The following is a 19276-nucleotide window of genomic DNA, read 5'->3' as shown; positions in this document are numbered from 1 at the left end:
TTGGAAGCTTTTAAGCAGAGGCTGGATGGCCATCTGTCGGGGGTGCTTTGAATGCGATTTCCTGCTTCTTAGCGGGGGGTTGGACTAGATGGCCCTTGAGGTCTCTTCCAACTCTACTATTCTATGATTCTATGATTCTATCTCCATAATTTTTCTTTTTTTCTTCAAGACCAAGATTTTTTTTGTTGATATAATTTGGATCCACTGAAAACCAGCTTGATTTAATGTTGAAGTAAATAATATGGCTGTACATTAGGAAAGTCTGAAGCTATACTAAGCACTTCCAGTGTTCTAAGAATGTGGTGTATGTACATAGGTAAAGGTAAAGGTTTCCCCTGACGTTAAGTCCAGTCATGTCTGACTCTGGGGGTTGGTGCTCATCTCCATTTCTAAGCTGAAGAGCTGGCGTTGTCTGTAGACACCTCCAAGGTCATGTGGCCAGCATGACTGCATGGAGTGCCGTTACCTTCCCGCCGGAGCAGTTCCTATTGATCTACTCACATTGGCATGTTTTCGAACTGCTAGGTTGGCAGAAGCTGGAGCTAACAGCGGCCGCTCACGCTGCTGTACATAGCCCTATTTAAATTCTATCCCATTGAATAAAAAAAGAATGGCAATTTCTGCATTTCAGTTCAACTGATTTTTGTGGGGCTTAGAGCACATTTATACGTTTACCTATATGTATGAACCAGACAAATACCAACAGGAAACAAAGCATATTATGAAACTTTGAGAGATAAACTGCTGTAACTTTTCAGATGACAGTGGCCAACACACTTTTGATGCCTCAAATGTTAGATCTGTTCCTGACTTGCAGAGCATATGCCATATACCAATCTTCATCTGCTCGGCCATAAAAAAATCATAACCATATGTAAAAAACTAGAGCTGATACAGTCTATCCAATGCAGTTCTTTGAATCGGCATCCCAAATAATCCCAGGAGCAGGCCTAAAAACGAAGACATCAAGAATGGTTTTTGATGGGCTGTGTAATACATTAAAATTGTGGGATTTGCTGGTTTGTGTTGCAGTGACAGCTACTCCCTTGGGTAGCTTTAGCAGGTGATTAGGTAATATGCTGGGCAGTATCAGTGTTAATTGGCTATCTTATGTAACTTCCAAAATCCGAGTCATGCCACCTATGGTTTTGTAAGGGCTAACAAATTTAGCAGTTTAATGTCTGGCCTTCACTTTCTGAAGAAGGTCAAGATCTCAAAACAAAGGAATCTCACTCTACACTTCCTACACAGTATTCTCAGGAACATCATTTGTTTTCTCATTTTGGTTTAGGTGGATCATAACACTGGGCCCGGGGCCCCTTCCACATAGCTGTATGAAATCCCACATTATCTGCTTTGAACTGGGTTATATGGCAGTGTTGACTCAGATAACTCAGTGCAAAGCAGATATTGTGGATTAGTGTGAAACAGCCTTTATTGGTTTATACAAATTTGTATAATTATACAAATCAGAAAGAGTTTATTATTAATCTATACTACATGCCCATTAGGCTATTACTGGGTTATATGGAAAAGCAATAAATGTACATATCTCAATGTTTTTAAAATCTATTTCCATTTACAGTGTTGTGTCCAATATTTTAATAAAATAAATGCTTTGTGTATTATATCTCTATCATATAGTTAAAGACAAAAACTGGATCAGAGGCCCTTGGAATTAATAGCTAAACATAAACTCCTGAATCATCTAAATCAACTGTTTTTGCCTTCTGTACTGTTTTCCCACAAAGCATATAGCAATGTTTTTCATAAAAGGCTAGAATGCAGAGTAGAAAAATACCTTTATTAAATGGCGTAAATTAGCGAGCATTTATATGCTTGGGGTTTCTTTGACACAAGGTGGTGCTGCAGAGTTGAGACTTCTTCTAGGTTGCTGTATTAACATGCGAAGAGGATACCAAAAAATTGTAGTACTTTGGTGGGGTGATTAATTTTTGTAGAAAAACATAGATGCACCCCTTATATTATTATACAAAATTCATTTCCTATCAATAACCTTATTAACAATTCTGTCCCTCCTCTCTACCCCACCCCTGATTTGACAAGTGGGGAAAAGAAAAAGACATTTGAAGCAGCTGGGAATAATTTATTATGATTTATCAATATCTGAAGAGTTTTCAAGAATAGAGTGCTTAGTATCTTCCAGATGTTTTGACTATCACTCCCACCATCTCCAAACACTAAAAATGATGGCTATGGGAATTGTAGTCCAAACTACCCTGGAGCATCAACTTTCCCATCCCTGTGTTTTTTTCCTGCCATATAAAAATGTTTCAGTTTGCCAAGCATAAATACAACCATCAGTTTCCCAATATGTTAATGCATTTGTCAGGTTGTGCATGTCAGATGGTGTGTCTCTACGTGTAAATAGGTCAACTTGGAACGTGACATTTAGCACTAGACATTTGCATGGAAAGCAGGGAGAAAGCCAGGAACTAATTTACACAGTTCACAAAGCTTGCTGTAAAGGGTAAATACATAACGGCTTCTGGTTTTGTTTAATACAATTAACATTCTGCATCCCTGTAAGTTAAAAGTACAATCGGCAGAGTCTGATCTTAAGAGATGGAAACTGATTGCCAGACTTGGGGCAAACCAACAGATATCTTGCTCCTCAGCTGCTCAGATCTGCCAATTCCATGCGGTCTCTGGTTGCAGGGTGAACTATAGTTCTCACCATGGTTGGTCAGTTCCCCTTAAACCCCTCCAGTATGTTCAGTTGGTCATGAGGGTTCTGTGCCAAGTTTGGTCCCACTCTATTATCGGTGGCCATGGTGCCTCCGGATGTAGGTGAACTACAACTCCCAGAAATGAAGGTCAATTCCCCTCAAACCCCTCCAGCATATTCAATTGGTCATGGGGATTCTGGATGCCAAGTTTGGTCCTGTTCTATTGTCAGTTGTGGTCACAGTGTCTCTGGATGGAGGTGAACTACAACACTCAGAAATGAAGGCCAGTTCCCCTCAAACCCCTCCAGTATGTTCTGTTGGTCATAGGGATTCTGTGTGCCAAATTTGGTTCAGGTCCATTGTCGGTGGGGGCCACATTGCTGTCTTGAAGCAGGGTGAACTACAACTTCCATCCTGTTGTATCAGTCCCCCAAACCCCTCCAGGATGTTCAGTTGCTGATCAATTCCACTGTTTGCTGTGCGCCATAGGAAAGGGTAGGGAAGGGTTAAGGGAGAGGCAGTGGGTGGGGTCATGCAAATTCCATACCAATGGAGAGAGAAAGGAACACTGGGATGTGGCACTCGCTGTAACCTGCAATATCATTTGAGGCTCCTCAGCACTGAGAGTTATAGCTGGAGGCGGGAGGCCGTCTGTGAAAGTGGGCACCCTAGCCACATACATGCATACAGATTTTCACTTTTATTATGTGTATAGATATAGATAAATAGACAGACAGATAAGGGATAATATTAAAATAAGTTGGTTTAGTGCCCTTGAACTCCCCACCCCCCAAAAACTACCTAGCTCTTTAAACTACAATGATCATACTAATTTGGCTTAAATACAGATAGTTCACAGCTGGTTCTCTCATCTGTCCTCTAGAAGAGGCTTAAAGCAACAAGAAGAAAATGTTGCAAGAAGCAAGACCACATGCGAGTTTAAAAAAAGAAAGTCTCAACAATAAATGGCTTGGTTACAAGGAAACTGAAAGGGCTAGTCAAGGCTATTCGAGATAATAATAGAAATATGGCTGGAATTGTATGTCCCAGATTTACAAAGGCATAAAGAAATGAAAGAGGATGTCAACAAGTATAGCCAAGGCAGCGATTAAAGGCAAGGCTTTCAGAAAAATGTGTCTTTTCCAGATGAGAAAGAACACACATGTGTATTGAGCTGGTAATAAGGAAGGTGAAAATAATTAATTAAACCGATTAAATGAAAATATAGTTTTCTTTAAACATATATCAGAAGATTTGAAAATCTTAATGACAAAGGAGTTTCACACATCCTCAAAGAAAACAGATTGGAAGAAGGTGGATGATTCTTTGCACCTGTTTCCACTGCAGAGGTTACAGCATCATGTTTGAACTGAATCAGGCAAATACTTTAGGGATTATTTACAAATTAAAAACCCTCAAGTGAGATGGCATCCACCAAAAGGTTCCCAAAGGACTCAAATTATTGATTTTGAAATCTAAAACCAGCTTTCACACAAAGCCATCAACCTAAAGTTGAATTCCTTAAAGCAGGGTAAGAATCATGTAACCCTAGGTAAAGGTAAAGGTTTTCTCTTGACATTAAGTCTAGTTGTGTCCGACTCTGGGGGTTGGTGCTCATCTCCATTTCTAAGCCGAAAAGCTGCCATTGTCTATAGACACCTCCAAGATCATGTGGACAGCATGACTGCATGGAGTGCTGTTACCTTCCCACCGGAGCAGTACCTATTGATCTACCCATATTTGCATGTTTTCGAACTGCTAGGTTGGCAGAAGCTGGGGCTAACAGTGGGAGCTCACCTTGCTCTCCGGATTCGTACCACCAACCTTTCAGTCAGCAAGTTCAACAGCTCAGCGGTTTAACCCGCTGTGCCACCGGGGGCTGCCCATGCAACCCTAGACATTGCTATACTGTAGCTTCTGGTTTTTCTCACCATTTGTTATTCTGCTAAGAATGTTGGGATTTTTAGTATATCCATAACTAAAGGGCTGTATAATTCCACTCCCAAATTAAAATGAGCTGGAAATTTACAAGCAAGTAATCTTAACATTTCTACTAGGTAAACTTGCGGAAAGTATTATTAAAGAGTTTTTAAACGTATAGAAAAACAAAGTATTGTCAGCATGCCTTCTACAGCCCAGAACATACTTGTGATGAATTGACATTATAGAATTCATTGGCAGCGAGATTATTATGTGATTATTGACACCCGTGTGAATGGGAATGAACAGATGTGCTGGTGAAAAATTAATCAGTGGTTCTGTATAGCACAAGATAAAATCACAATGACTACATGCAGCAGCCTTGAAAGCATGTCTATAGATTCAGGAATAATGTGTTTATCAGTTGCTGTTAGACATGAGGACTCTGTGGAGCCGTCATATTCAAAGGTGGATTTATCTATTTCATAGCATTTGTATTCCATTCTGCATTGCTGAAGGATCCCAGGATGGATGGCAGGTCAATAAAAGGACAGATCTAGCGTGAAGCTTTTTGATTTAAGAGATATAATGTGAAATGAGAAAAGGAGAAGGATGCATCCCGACAAGTTTAAACTCCACATACTCCATTCTCCTAGAACAGGAGCTACCAAGTAGCTCCGAAATTGGGTCAAATGGTATTTAAAACCCCAAGTGGTCAGGGATTTATGAAAAAATAGAAAATTATGCCAATTTCCCACTATTTTTCTTATCCAGCAATCCGTCTTCGCCACTATGTGTTGGGGATCTAATGTAACCATGCTGTGGGAATGAATTCTATATTACAATTTGGAAAGTCTATGCAGCACCTTCTTGAGACAAACACCATAGGTGCCCCTTGTAAATCAATACACTGCCTAAGCTTGTGGAGAGAAGTCTTACAAGAATATCATTTCAAAAGGGTGTGTGAATTTTAGTAAATCAGCTTGAATCTGCCCAGCTTGAAAGACAGATGAGTACACACCAGCAGTTGTGGTGGCGGAAAAGAAGGATCAGGGTGCAAATGAGCCTTGATTTTTTAGTATGTATAAACAAGTAAAGAGTATGTGTCTCTGTGTTTGAATGGGTTGGCAGTGAGAGTAGAAAATGAAGGAATGTCAGCCTCTACCACGTTGCAACTTATCCGCTGCCATGTGTGGTCCTTCGAGTTAAAACTAAGGAATAGTGACAGGCAGTGAACTGAAACCCATGTTCTGGATTATGCAACACACAGACATACAAAACAGACAAATAAAGGTGAATATAAAGTATATAGACACAGGACAGAAGTGAACACAGTTTCAGTACAAAAGGGTTTTATTATTGGCATGAAAGGTGAAATTCCAAGAGAACATGTAATGCAAATGCTGTCTTTATTCTTACAAACTTCCTCACAAAGATGTTGGTTTGAATAGGACTGTTGTAGCAAAATGCTCAACCAGATGGGCATAGAGCCCTTTCTTAAGGAATCTGTGTCTATGTTATAAAGGTGTCACAGTTCCGTAACAGAAGGTATGACGGACATCCATATCAGCTGTGTCCAACATGAATACTGAATTGGTAGAATTTTTTTATTAAGGAAAAAAACAAGGAAGAGGAACCCCCTCTCTTTTCCCCATACGAGTACTATTAAAAGGTTATAGCAGACCGATGAGGCCAATAAGTGTATTGTATGGGTCTCTCTGTCCCCACAGGTTATTGCTACTCCTTTTTGGCTGATAACTATAGTATAATAATCCTAACAATATTTCAGTGTAAAGCAACATGTGTGTATGTGTGTGTGAGAGAAGTGGGGGGAAGTTTCTATAGTATATACAATAATTTATGTAATTAGAGATGTTCTTTATCATGTAACCTCACCAAAAATGCTATCAAGCAAATAACCACAGATTGCTTATTATGATGGCTCTGGAGTTTGTTTCCTTTAAAAAAAAAAACAGAAAAAGATACTCTGCACAAATCATTAACTCATACCTAAACTGGAATGCAAAACTGAAGCAACAAAAGAGAAGAAATAAACCAAACTACCCAATAATATGGGCAATGGAAATATTTAATACAGTTCATAACTGAAAGTAACTGGGCAGATATTCCCAATTTTCCCCGTTATTGCCACATTCCATTCACTTTTCAGAAAGTGAACATAGACTATATATATGTATATATATACAATATATATGTTTGCCTTGGAAAGGCATGTAGTTTAGCTTTTAAGCCAGTACTGTACAGAACTGTGCAACCTAATATATGAAATATAACACAGGAAACTCAGCATGTAACTAACTATAGAACATTTAATGTCCCGATCCAGAGATCCTGTTCTGCTGGTAGCAAGGATATCACACACAGAGAATATAATTTTCACATGAGCAACACCTTGCAAGGTTTCATGGTGCACAGGAAATAAAAGCAGATTCACTGCTTTATTTTCCACATGCAGGAACTGACAGAAGATCCTGCCATATGGGAATCCCACATTAGATTAGTCTCTAGAGTATATAAGGTGATGCAAATATTGAAATGGTCATATCGGCAATATGGTACAGACAGCTTTCCAAACTGGCTATCTGCTTCTTACCTCAATAGAGCAAATATGTCTCCACGGATGCACCATATGTAATACCAGCTCTTTTGTACACAGGTACCCCTGACTAAAGTCCAAGATATTTAATATTTATTTACACAAGTGTGCATGTGCACACACAGTTTCTGTAGTGATACCCCTGAATATAATTAAACAATAAAACATTTTTTTCAAATTAGAAAATCATTTATGAAGATATCCCCTTCCACTCTTAGAGGTCAATATAATCTAATATTTTCATTATAAACAGTTTATTTACATAGAAATTAAACTGTGGTCCCATAGATACATTATAACTGAGAAAGCCATTTAAAAACTATTTACATTTGGGAATGAGTGTGACTTTCTGGATAATGGATTATGCAAAGACCAGGGTAGGGATGGGGGATAAGAAAGGTAGATGGGTATATTTTATTCATATTTCTCAAGCTGTATTTTTTTGTGCATGTTCCAAATTTCTTCTTTTGAGTCATTGACTGCCTCTATTTGCCTTGTATTGCTGCTGCTTCGTTTAGTGTTCTGAGAAGACTGGCTGACTTTGTTTTTGGGCACAGGAAGAAACGATTTCGCTCTTGCAACACCACTCTTTACAGACTCAGTTTTTGGTTTACTGTTGCTGTATTCCACGGTTTGACTGCTGCTGCGAAGACAGATCCCAGGATTCCCATCCTGTAAACACAGTAACATTTTACAGCATAAATACATTTACTAGCGATAGACGCAAGAAGCAACACTGTGGGATCAATACCTCTGAACTTGCACAAAGCTTTTGTTGCAAGCTGTAACAGATGTGTTGAGTTAAAAGGAACATTTTAGAGTCTAACAGATAATGGGAAGTCCCGTGTTGCAGTCTGCTCTCTCTGGGTTTCAGAGTTTGCTTCTTTTTGAAACTGAGTAAGGTAATTCAAGGCATGTTTGATAGGAAGTGCAGCATTTTTCCGAATGAAGCAGAGGGTGTTTGATGATCGAGATATCCGTAGAGATACCAAGGTGCTTGTTTATAAAGCCATTGTCCTCCCAACCCTGCTCTACACCTGCGAAACGTGGATGGTCTACAGACGTCACACTCAACTCCTAGAGCGTTTCCATCAGCGTTGCCTCAGAAAAATCCTGCAAATCTCTCAGGAAGACAGGTGGACAAATGTCAGCATGCTTGAGGAAGCAAAGAACACCAGCATCGAAGCAATGCTCCTATGCCATCAACTCCGCTGGACTGGTCACGTTGTCCAAATGCCCGATCACCGTCAACCAAAGCAGCTACTCTACTCCGAACTCAAGAATGGGAAACGTAATGTTGGTGGGCAGGAAAAGAGATTTAAAGATGGGCTTAAAGCCAACCTTAAAATCTGTGGCATAGACACTGAGAACTGGGAAGCCCTGGCCCTTGAGCACTCTAATTGGAGGTCAGCTGTGACCAGTAATGGTGTGGAATTCGAAGAGGCACGAATGGAGGCCTTAAGGGAGAAACGTGCCAAGAGGAAGGCCCGTCAAGCCAACCCTGACCGGGACTGCCTTCCACCTGGAAACCGATGTCCTCACTGCGGTAGAACATGCAGATCAAGAATAGGTCTCTTCAGCCACCTAAGAACCCACCCACAGGACCCCACAGATGGAAGACCATCATCCTCGAACTATGAGGGATTGCCTAAGTAAGTTGGGAAATAAGTGACACTGTGTTCAGTGTTATTTTAAGAAATAATAATAATAATAACTTTATTCTCCCCGAAGGGACTTGGGGCGGCTTACATGGGGCAATCCTAGAACATAATTACTCCTAGTAAAATGTGAATAAGACCATATGTTATAAAGAACACATAATATGGAAGTGCTATATCAAATCCCTTTCTTGTCCCCTACATGTAGTTCAACTAAATATTTCTTATTGCTGGCAACAGAAAAAAGAAAAAAAAGCAGAGGCTATATAGCCATATTAAATAAGAATACAAATAAATAATATTAACAAAGTAAAATGGAACACAGTAGTGTACTGAATAGATATCCAGTCATAATTTCTTGACCACTCCTAAATGTGTGAAAGTATGAACCTGGCATGAACATGCAAGTGAAGTTGAAACCAAGCATGCTTCTTGTAGGAATGCATAGCATACAAGGGTTATCAAAACTCAACAAGCACTATCTCAAAGTACTTCAGGGTGACAGAGACCATGTGGCCTTAATTACAGCTTAGGTCCAAGCTACCTGGAAGACGTTATGTCTGTCTGTCTTTCTCTGAGCTTGTTCAGGACCTAGGGGTCTTCATGAGAGGTCCTTCTCTCATCTCCATCACCATCACAAGCACAGATGGAGGGGATGTGAGAAAGGGCTTTTTTTGGTGGCTGCCTTTAGACTCCAGAACATCTTTCCAAGGAGATCAGAATCTTCTACTTTTCTGTCCTCCTTTTGGCTGATAGCAACCTTTTTATTTTAATAAGCTTTTAAAACATAGCTTTAAAAGAATAGACTGAGGGTTTAGGTAATGAGAAAACGGGTAGCCACCCATGTTCTCAGGGCTCCATGCTACAATGCTGCCAGGACAGAGCCCCGTTGGAAGTAGCCCTGTGTCATGTGATGGGCTCAGTCAGGCTCCATCCCAGAAGCATCATTATGAAGTCCTGAAGGTTTTACACCAAATGGCTCTTTATCATTTAATTATATTATACATTAGTTTTCAATCATTGGAATATTGTTGATAGTTTAATTCTATTTTAATGTTCCCTGTTTTGTATCATTTAAAAATGATTCATGTGTCAAGTTGAGCTATATATCATCATTATCATTATTATTATATCATTATTGAGTTACATATCAAATTGTATAGTGGAGATTTGGGTATGTAACACTATATTTATAGCAACACCCACTCTAAAATTCCTGTTAACTCTGAATCACACACACTAATCTCTCCCCTTTAAAAAGTGAAAAGTTTGCATTAAGTTAAATTTCAGAGGAGCTATGATAGACTACTTCACTTGTGTTACTGCAAACTGATATAACTGTACAGTTAAAGATAATATTGGTCCATGACTCGAAACAGATCGCATTGTATTTTTGGACAAATACAGGCTGCATGCATGTTTTTCTAAACAAAAGTGATCTAAATTGACTTCCATAGTTGGAAGTTTAGCAAAATGAAGATATCAACTGAGATGCTCGGGTGGACTTCTGGTCTGACTTCCCTCCCAATCCTTCTTTACCAAAGAGCACCTGCTTTGAGCAATGTTTTCTGCACTTTGCCTAGGTATCTCTGGTGCAACAATCAGAAGGTGGATCCCTATAACATGTCTTCCTTGTACTGGAGATTTATAGGAGAATCCAGAAGAAACATCAATATGCTGGTCTCCGATTAATAGGAGAATGGATCTCCATTGCTTTCAGGGCTTCCTGCCTGGTAAAGGAGGATCGGGAGATTTTTACAAGCACTGCAATAGTGCCATTATAATGAATACATAGGACTGTACGTACAAACCAATTACAGATGAGTAAATGCTAGGCTATGTACCCATATCTGTGGTGATGAATTCTAGCCAATATCTCTATTGCCATGTGTCTTGTCTTCCTGTCTTTTTCCATCTTACATTGACAGAAAATACACCAAGATGGAAGAGCCCCAGGCGTAACTGAGCACAGCCATCTGCTTTCTGCATTTCTGATGCTTACTGAGCTAGCCTGCTGCTTTCTAATTGGGATGCCGAAACCTGCTAATACATTCATGACCTTCACCAAGGAGACTGAAAGCTGCTGAATACCGTTGAGACTTCTCCACAATGGAGCACAAATTCTGGATGCAGCAAAAACAACTTTCTTCTTTGAACAATAGGTTATGTCGACGTTGCTTCCAGGTGAAAAACAGCACTGCTGAAACTGCCTTTCCAAGAAACAATTCAAGGTACAGGATCCGTGTCCTGTTTTTCACCTAGCAAGTTCCAGCTGGTGGTCAAAAATCTTTTAATTCAGGCCAGCTTTTGATAAATGACCAGTTATGAGGAAGGGCTTATGGAATTTGTACGTGTATATACTGTACTTTGTATTGCATTTATTTAATTGCATTGTATGCTTTGAATTTCTTTTATTTTGTATTTTTTAGTCCTGATTTGTTGCAAGCTTTGAGTTCTGTTTTTTAAAAAGAAATTCAGGAATAATTCCAATCACTCAGTAAATGAGTCAGTTATCTCCTATATTCTTAGATCACTTCCCCCTTCCCTAGAAGCTTCTATTGGCTTTTTATGGGGAAAACGGAGCTCATTTTGATGCCGTCTCTGTAGCAATTCCCAGCTGCTGCCATGACCTGCTTGGAGACTCCCCTCTTTCTCGCCTCACATGTGGAGAAGGCGGTAGTCTCAGAGAGAAACAAAAAAGCCTTTCAGCAAGTTAGCAGTTTGAATTGTCACCTCCAACAAAACCTCCTCCTCAGTTCTATTTTCATCAGTCGCTTCCTCAGTGTTTTCTAATTTCCATGGAAACTGCAGCCATCTGGAGGGTTAGCTATATCTGGGCATGCTCACAAAGGGCTGAAGCCAAATCCTTTCATCATAGTGCTGAGGAATCTGCATTTCTAATTTCTTCTTGGCATGGAATCTTCTTTGTATTTCTCAGCCACCAATCAATTGCTGTTGTTGTTGTGGGCCTTCAAGTTGTTTCTGATTTATGGCAACCTTAAGTCAACTCTATATTAGGGTTTTCTCAGTCAGATTTATTCAGGAAGGGCTTGGCTTTGTGTTCCTCTGAAGCAGAGAAGATATGATTTGTCCAAGTTCAACATTGGAAGAGTTGAAATCACAATGGGTTTCCATGGCATAGTGGGGATTTGAACCCTCGTCTGCAGAATAACAGTCCAATGCTCTAACCATAATGCCACACTATGCTTTGAAAATATTCTAGGGCACAATGCTCATTTCAAGTGCTTTCACTCATTCAAAGCAGTTCATCAGATTATTATATCAGTCATTATTAAATATATGATAACAAAGACAGGGAAAACCTTGTGATTATTGTTCTCTCTCTTGTAATCTTTTAATGGGCTGCCTATAAAAATAGTTCAAAATGGTCATTATTCCTGAAAAGGGTCCCCAAATTAAAAAAAATTAGACTGGCCACTTTATAATTTGCTTGAATTTTGATTTTCAAATCCACTTGTAACCCAACTGAAAAAGTTGTATTTCTGCTTTAAAACCTGAAACACTTCTTCCGTATGTTTCTACCTACATTTTAAAGTCTTCTTCTATGCACCCACAAAATGGGTGATTTGTGTTGTTGAAGGCAACACAAAATGGGTGATTATTAAATATAAGGCATTTTTTTTGTGGTGGCAGTCTGGTTATATGACACGACATGACTTTTCAAATAGCTTTTTCCAGCCTGGTCTCTTTGAAACTACATTTTTACACTGAATCCTTTACATTTATAGAATACCCTAAAAGCATGAAATCCTATGTGATCTTGGAAACTAAACAGTGTCAGCTCTGGTTAGTACTTGGATGGCGGAGCGCCAATGAATCCCAGGAGCTGTAGACAATATATTTCAAAGGAAGGAACTGACAAAATCACCTCTGACTATTCTTTGCCTAAGTAAACCCTATGAAATTCTTGAAATCTCCATAAATTGACAGGCAACTTGAGGGCATACAGATTGTTTTTTATCTTTAACATTTCTTTGTACTACTAATGTGTTTGTTTGTTTTATAAGACTTCTCTTATAAATCAAGTTAAGAATTAGAGTAAGTGAATAATGGCAGTCACATGCTGTCAGCCCTGGAAAACAACATGATAGGGTCCTTATAAGTCAGAAATGACTTGAAAGCACACAACAACCAAGTAGGGGTATAAAGAAACCCCAAAGAAATTACAATATTCACTCTCTGTTTGGAATAGACCAGATAGAGGACCCAACACTCCATTAAAAATCCTATTTTTGTTACCCATCATGTCTCATAATTTCTACAGCACTACACAATCCCCTGTCTGTTGGTATTAATATTGCTTTATTGAAGCTGCCTGAGTCTGTTGTCTGAATGGACAAATATTTCACTTGGATCTCACTCTTAAAATCAGCCAGGACAAATTATTTCTACTAAGCTGTTTTTTTTTTTTTTTGCTCCAGCACAGTTCATTTACCAAAAGCTCCATCCTCTGGTATCTGAGTGTCCATTTGCCCTATTAATTTTTCAATGTATAATGTGGTGACCATTTCTGATAAAACTCTCTAAATCTTTACTTCCACGCCCCTTTCGGTACTACACTGGTAGGAATACTTAATTGGAAAGAGGACTTTAGGAAATCTTCCTGCAATGAGCCATTCTGGCAGCTGCTTAAGAAATTCCATTTGTAGGGCTCAGCTTGTAGCTCTTCCCTCTGCTTCAAAGGACTTTGGTACAAATAAGCAGGAGATTTCAAAATTCTCAGCACCACTGGAAATCCTTCATAAATTATAAAGGAGTCATAGCACATTGTAAAGGTTTTTTTCTTGTGCTCTGTCAAAATTATCTGAGAAGTCAGCAAAAATGCCAAGGCCAAATGTTTATGCCACATCATTTTCAAATAAATGGATTTCTTAAAGTTTGTTTTCTGGATGAAATCTCCTAAGAACAAGCCATGACTATTACTTGTTCATAGAATAATTTATTTTCAATCCCTTTCTCTTCCAACCTGTTTATGCTCTATCTTTCTCAGTTTGCCACCTTGCCCTTGACTTTTCCTAGAGCATGTCTATCTCTGCTAATCTTCTACCCATCTGATCCATCTCATTCATGTCTCTGATTAAAACCTGGAACCGCAATCAGTGGCTGAGACCGGATGGGAAACTTCCTCCTGGGCACACAGAAGATTGGGCAACTTGGAAGGCGCTAAACAGATTGCACTCTGGCACCACGAGATGCAGAGCCAATCTTAAGAAATGGGGCTATAAAGTGGAGTCCACTTACTACAATGCAGTCTGAGCCCTGCCACATGCACAATGGAGGACGTCCTTACAGTGACACCAGAGGCACTCAAAGTGGCCAGTTTTTGGTCAAAGGAAATTTAGTATAATGCCAAGTTTTAATTTTGTGGTCTTTAATACATTATAACTATATTCTCAATTTGCTTCTGACACGATAAATAAACCAATGTCTCTGATGCTCTCTTCTTTCCTTGCTGAGGGACAAAACAACAACAAAAGCTTCAGCAATCATGTATTGATCCCATCCAATGTGTTCAGAACTGCCTTAACTGTTTCCAAATCAATAAGCGACTCTAAACTGGTGATCTGAATGCACAGAGACACCTTCTGTTATGCACCATAGCTTGTCACATACCTGCTGTGATGCTGATGTATTAGCATTAATGATGTTGGCTGAAAGCACAGGATCCTTCTGAGAAGTACTGATCATCTTTATCAGATCATCCTTGGAATCAACTATCTGATGGAGAAAGAAGATAGAGAAAGGTCAATTCCAGAAGACCCGATAATATAAAGCAACGATTATCCTCTAGGCTTAATTCCTACTCACAATGGGATGATTCAGATGACAGAAATAGCATCAGTGACTAAAAGGCAATGTTATTAACCTATACTTTTTTGTCTCCATTGTGAATTCTCAAATGGATGGCATTAACACTTAAGGACTGAACTATTAAACAACAATAATTCTTCCATCATAATCTAGAGATTCAAAGAACCCACTTTCAATACACTCTGATAATCCTCTTAAATGGCTGTAATCTACACTGTACACTTGCCACAGCAGTTTGCTGTGTTGAAAAGTGTTTCCAGCAGTCTGTACGGTATGCTCCTCATGAGAAGGTTAATGCACAGAGCCTGCCAATTCCATGCTGCTGTCCTGAATGCACAGGATAGCAACCAGACATTTGTTGTAGTGGAACAGAACATTTCCACAGGATGAATTTCTGCCTGATGAACTAAATATATGATGCAGTCATCACACAGAGATTTTCTGTATTGTACAACTGCAATACAGACTGAGGAACCAAGTGTAACGTAAGTATTTTTATCTACATCATCATCATCATCATCATCATCATCATCATCACCTTCACTATTCCCTATGCCAGAAGTGGGCAACTGTGGTTTGTTATGGGGGCACATTAGTTTCAAGAAGATCTTAAAGGGCTGAATTTCCCATCTTCTGCAGGCCCTTTCCTATCTTTTGGTCATAAATGCCCCAAACCAATTTTAGGAGGCATTGGCGGCATTTTCCACTGTGTTTTTGGATCTCCAGTGGGCCAATGAAGGACCAGGAGAGATCTGTTGTAGCTATAGGAAGTGACTGGAAACAGGTTTTAGAAACAGGTTTCCTCTGAACCCCGATTGGTCTAGACCGGGTATAGAAATGTTGTGAATTTTTTTTGGTGTTCCCTAGAGAACACTGGGAAACATTTTATGATAAAAAATATTTCCCCATTTTTTTTTACCCCTGGAGGGCTTCGGGAGCACAAAAAAGTTACAATTTGCCCAACCTGTCTCTGCGTGTCAAGACACAGTAACCTTCCTCCACCCAAAAGGGGTAAACTACCCTGTATATAAAAATTTGCCAAGGAGGCAATACAGGGAAAAAAGAGGATAATAGTACTATGCTGTCGATTCCGTTATGTATTATTAATTTTAGTTTTAGTAAGTGATGGAATCTAAGGGACAGTGCTAAGGACTTTGTGTAGAGATTTAAAGGAAACGTGGCAACATCATGTAGATCCATTGAACGAGAGCTTCAAGCATTTTAAGTTTTTTGAGAAAAGGAAGAGCCATTTAAGAAAAATTGGGATCTTTGGATAGGTGAACATGTAGCACTAGAGAAGCAGGAAGTCGCAGACAGAAGAAAGTGATGAAGAATCAAAGATTTGCCTAAGCAACAAGGTAGGTAGTGCAGTTGGCAAGGAATATGAGTATTATATGAGATTTGGTTTTGGAATCTGAAGAGATCCTGGACCAGATAGCTGGAAATTCGAGCCTGGTTCTCACTGATATGTAAATGGTGCTGAAAGTCATGGCATCTGATGGAATGACCAGGAATGACAATGACAGAAATATCATATAGGGGCACAATGCAAAGGGAGGAAATCGATTGTGAAATTCTTCTTTTGGAAAAGTTGAATGAAAAATAAGTCATATGGTTAAGGAAAGAATCAAGGAAATCAGAGATGAAGGGTATCAAGCAAGAGAGGTTAATTAACTGTACTGAGAGACAGGTGAGAGATCATGGAGGTTAAGAACTCTGAATTTAGGAGTTTCTCTAAGCAATTTTGACAAAGGAAGTTTCAGCAGAGAGCAGAAGGCAGAATCCAGGTTGCAGGAAGTCAAAAGGGGGATGGATGAAAAACTCCCACAGTTTGGAGGCAAAAAGTAGAAGCACAATATGGTAGTATTTGGAGTAGATGGGTCAAGGGATGTTTTCTTGAGATGGGGAGAAAATGAGGATGCAGCAGGGAAGAAGCAAGAAAGAGCAGTGGCCAGAAATTTACCTTGCTTATGTCAGATTCTGATTTACTTAAACAAATACTCTGAAGTTCCTGCACAAGGTCTACTTCATCATCAGAACCAAGGGATAGCTTCTGTTCCAGGTTTAATACACTTAGCGGATCATCTTCTGTATTTCTTAGAAGGCAAAACAGAACAAATATGGATTTAGCTAACAAGTGCAGAGTTAAAAGATGACAGTCTGTAAGACAGAGCCTGGAAAAGTAGTGCAGTTAAATGGAAGTAACTTTCTAGTGATGTGATTAGAGGCTACCAAGTAAACAATGTTCTGACATGTCCCAGAAAATGGCTCTAAAGTGTAAGACTATGACTAGTTTAAGACACACTTTGGACAGACAGTATATTTTTCTATATCTCCTAAAACACCATTCAAGCTGTCCTTGGAGCTGACAGAAGAGGCTGTTAAGAAACAACTATGGTAGGAACACAATACAGTTATTTAAATTTATTCTTGGTCAAGTTCTCCAGCTTCAACTGGACCCTGTACTTACTTTCTTGTTAGAGAAGCCATTCTGTTGCCATTTTCCTGCAATATGTTCTTTGCCTTGACACCTGTACAGGAGACAAGATGGTAAGCTCTGTCACACATGCAGCTAACTGAAGCATTACTGATATCTATCAATTCAAATGCACATGTTAACTAGGTTATGCAGATATCCCTAGAACACCAAAGAAAGATAGCCATTCAACAATATTTACTGGACTGTCAATCCAGTTGGCAACAAAATTAGACATGACTACCATTTTGTTAAATGACTGGATATGGCAATTAAAATGCCTTCCCTGACCCTTCCTGCAATTTCTTGAAGTTCTGTTTACATCACTTGTTACCTTCTATGTTTTCCTCTTTTTTACTCCAGGATTGGGATGATGAATTTCCTGACTTCTTACGAGGACTTGTGCTCACTTTTCTCCAAGCAATGCCTTCACCTCTTTTCTTGGGGCCATTCTTGTAGGTTGATACCATGGAAAGGGGAAAGTTCCCTCCTTTAAAATCAGCAATGTACTGATCCAGTTCTGAAACAACAAAAGCAAATGAAATTGTGGTAATTATCCATTATTGAAATGTTAGAATCGAATGCCAAAGTATCTACCCTTCTCTAGAGGAGTATTACTCAATTTATTTTTTGCACAATTGTTTAATTCAGATCAGTACACATTGCTACAGTTCCATTGCTACTCTGCTTTTACAAAAAAAAAATGCAAGAAAGCAGAAATAGAAAGCAACAGAAAGACAATATTATGGGGAGAAAGGAAGGATGAGAAAAATCAGAGAGAAAGAGAGTTAGTTTGTTAATTTCAGGAGGAAATGAAGATTAATGCCAGAAGTCAACCTGCCTCCTGGTGGTCAGAAAGCAGGGCCCTTGTTGTCTGAACTAAGTCATCTGTGGCAAACACCTGATCTGATCAAAAACAGGGGGAACTTAAGATGTTTTCCAAAATTAAAAACATTGTGCATGAGAAAGAGAGAAATTCAATGAGAAATCCAATGTTCATAGTAGTTTAATGTATAGGATGAGTTCAACAGTGAAGTGATTCCTAGCAATCATGTTGTGAGCAGGAATCAGCTCCTCCTTTGTTACCTTTTTTGTGTTTGTTTTTGCTCATCAGTGATTCAGCGCATTTATATTATTTGAATTATTCTAAAAATCTGTGCCTTGAAATTATAGTCTGCTCTGGGTGTTGATTCAATGTATTCCAGGTTGAATAAATTATAGCCTTTCCTTTTGCCCCAAGCCTTAGTTCTAGAAAGGCTGACCTGTTTCCCTTCTCACCTGCTCTGGGAAGAGGACATCCATGCAACACAGCTTTATTTAAGAGAATGCTGAGTGCTGCTTTTACCACAGCCTGTTGCCCTTGGCTTGGACTTTTCTTGACTGCCAATTGTCCCAGTGTAGATGGTCTTTTTAGAGAGGCTCTGGAGAGAATCGCTTCTTGAACTCGTGGAGCAATGATAGCATTCCATAATTTGGACATCCACCTGAAAACACATAGGGTGGAGGGGTAGAAATAGAAGAAAGACATGACAAAAATGGCTAGCTAGATATACTTGACATACTGGAAATAACATTTAGGCTTTTGAAGTAATCCAGGAACACTAGCTAACAAAGGTCTTCTCTTCTGGTCTGACAGAACAGTGGTTCTCAACCTGTGGGCCACGGCCCAGCAGTAGGCCATGATAATGAAAATCCAGTCCGCGAACCTCCTTCCTCTTTATTTATTTATTTATTTATTTAATTTCCGCCCCTTTCCAAAGACCTGACCATTGCATTGGATAGACCAGTGCAATTTTCTGAATCAGTATCCTAAATAACCAAACCGAATATAAAGTTGATCAAAAACTGATTTGTAACCTTTTTGATACTAATGTTGGAGTGTGGTCCCTGGACAAAGTGGGCTCTGTTCAAGTGGGCCATGGTAAAAAAAAAAGTTGGAATCACTGTAATAGAAAGATTGTAAAGGGGACATAAAGTGTCTACTAAATGCTTCTTTACCTAAGAGTCTCATTCCCAGTAGGATTGCTAATGCCATCAATAAGAAATATATCAAAGAAGCCTTCTGTTAAAAGGGTGATAGATA

At 39.2% G+C, this 19276-nt stretch overlaps 1 protein-coding gene across 5 annotated transcripts in view; it reads right to left on the bottom strand.

Annotated features, from left to right (window-relative positions):
- Window positions 1-5945: 5945 nt before the first annotated feature.
- Window positions 5946-19276, bottom strand: part of cttnbp2 (cortactin binding protein 2) — a 121856-nt gene continuing 108525 nt past the window's right edge. For 3 of the 5 annotated variants that reach the window (XM_062982395.1, XM_062982396.1, XM_062982398.1), the window contains 6 exons: window positions 18472-18677; window positions 17528-17713; window positions 17188-17248; window positions 16681-16813; window positions 14520-14624; window positions 5946-7899 (listed from right to left, as the gene is read on the bottom strand). In XM_062982395.1, the coding sequence (XP_062838465.1) occupies window positions 7642-7899; window positions 14520-14624; window positions 16681-16813; window positions 17188-17248; window positions 17528-17713; window positions 18472-18677 (949 nt within the window). In that variant the 3' untranslated portion in view covers window positions 5946-7641. Of the gene's footprint in view, window positions 7900-14519; window positions 14625-16680; window positions 16814-17187; window positions 17249-17527; window positions 17714-18471; window positions 18678-19276 lie in introns of those variants that run through there. The other 2 variants (XR_010006687.1, XM_062982397.1) reach the window with 2 other exon arrangements.

The sequence above is a fragment of the Anolis carolinensis genome, chromosome 5, assembly GCF_035594765.1.
Source record: "Anolis carolinensis isolate JA03-04 chromosome 5, rAnoCar3.1.pri, whole genome shotgun sequence".
In the NCBI taxonomy this organism is placed as follows: Eukaryota; Metazoa; Chordata; class Lepidosauria; order Squamata; family Dactyloidae; genus Anolis; species Anolis carolinensis.
This window is presented reverse-complemented; position numbering and strand designations above follow the sequence as displayed.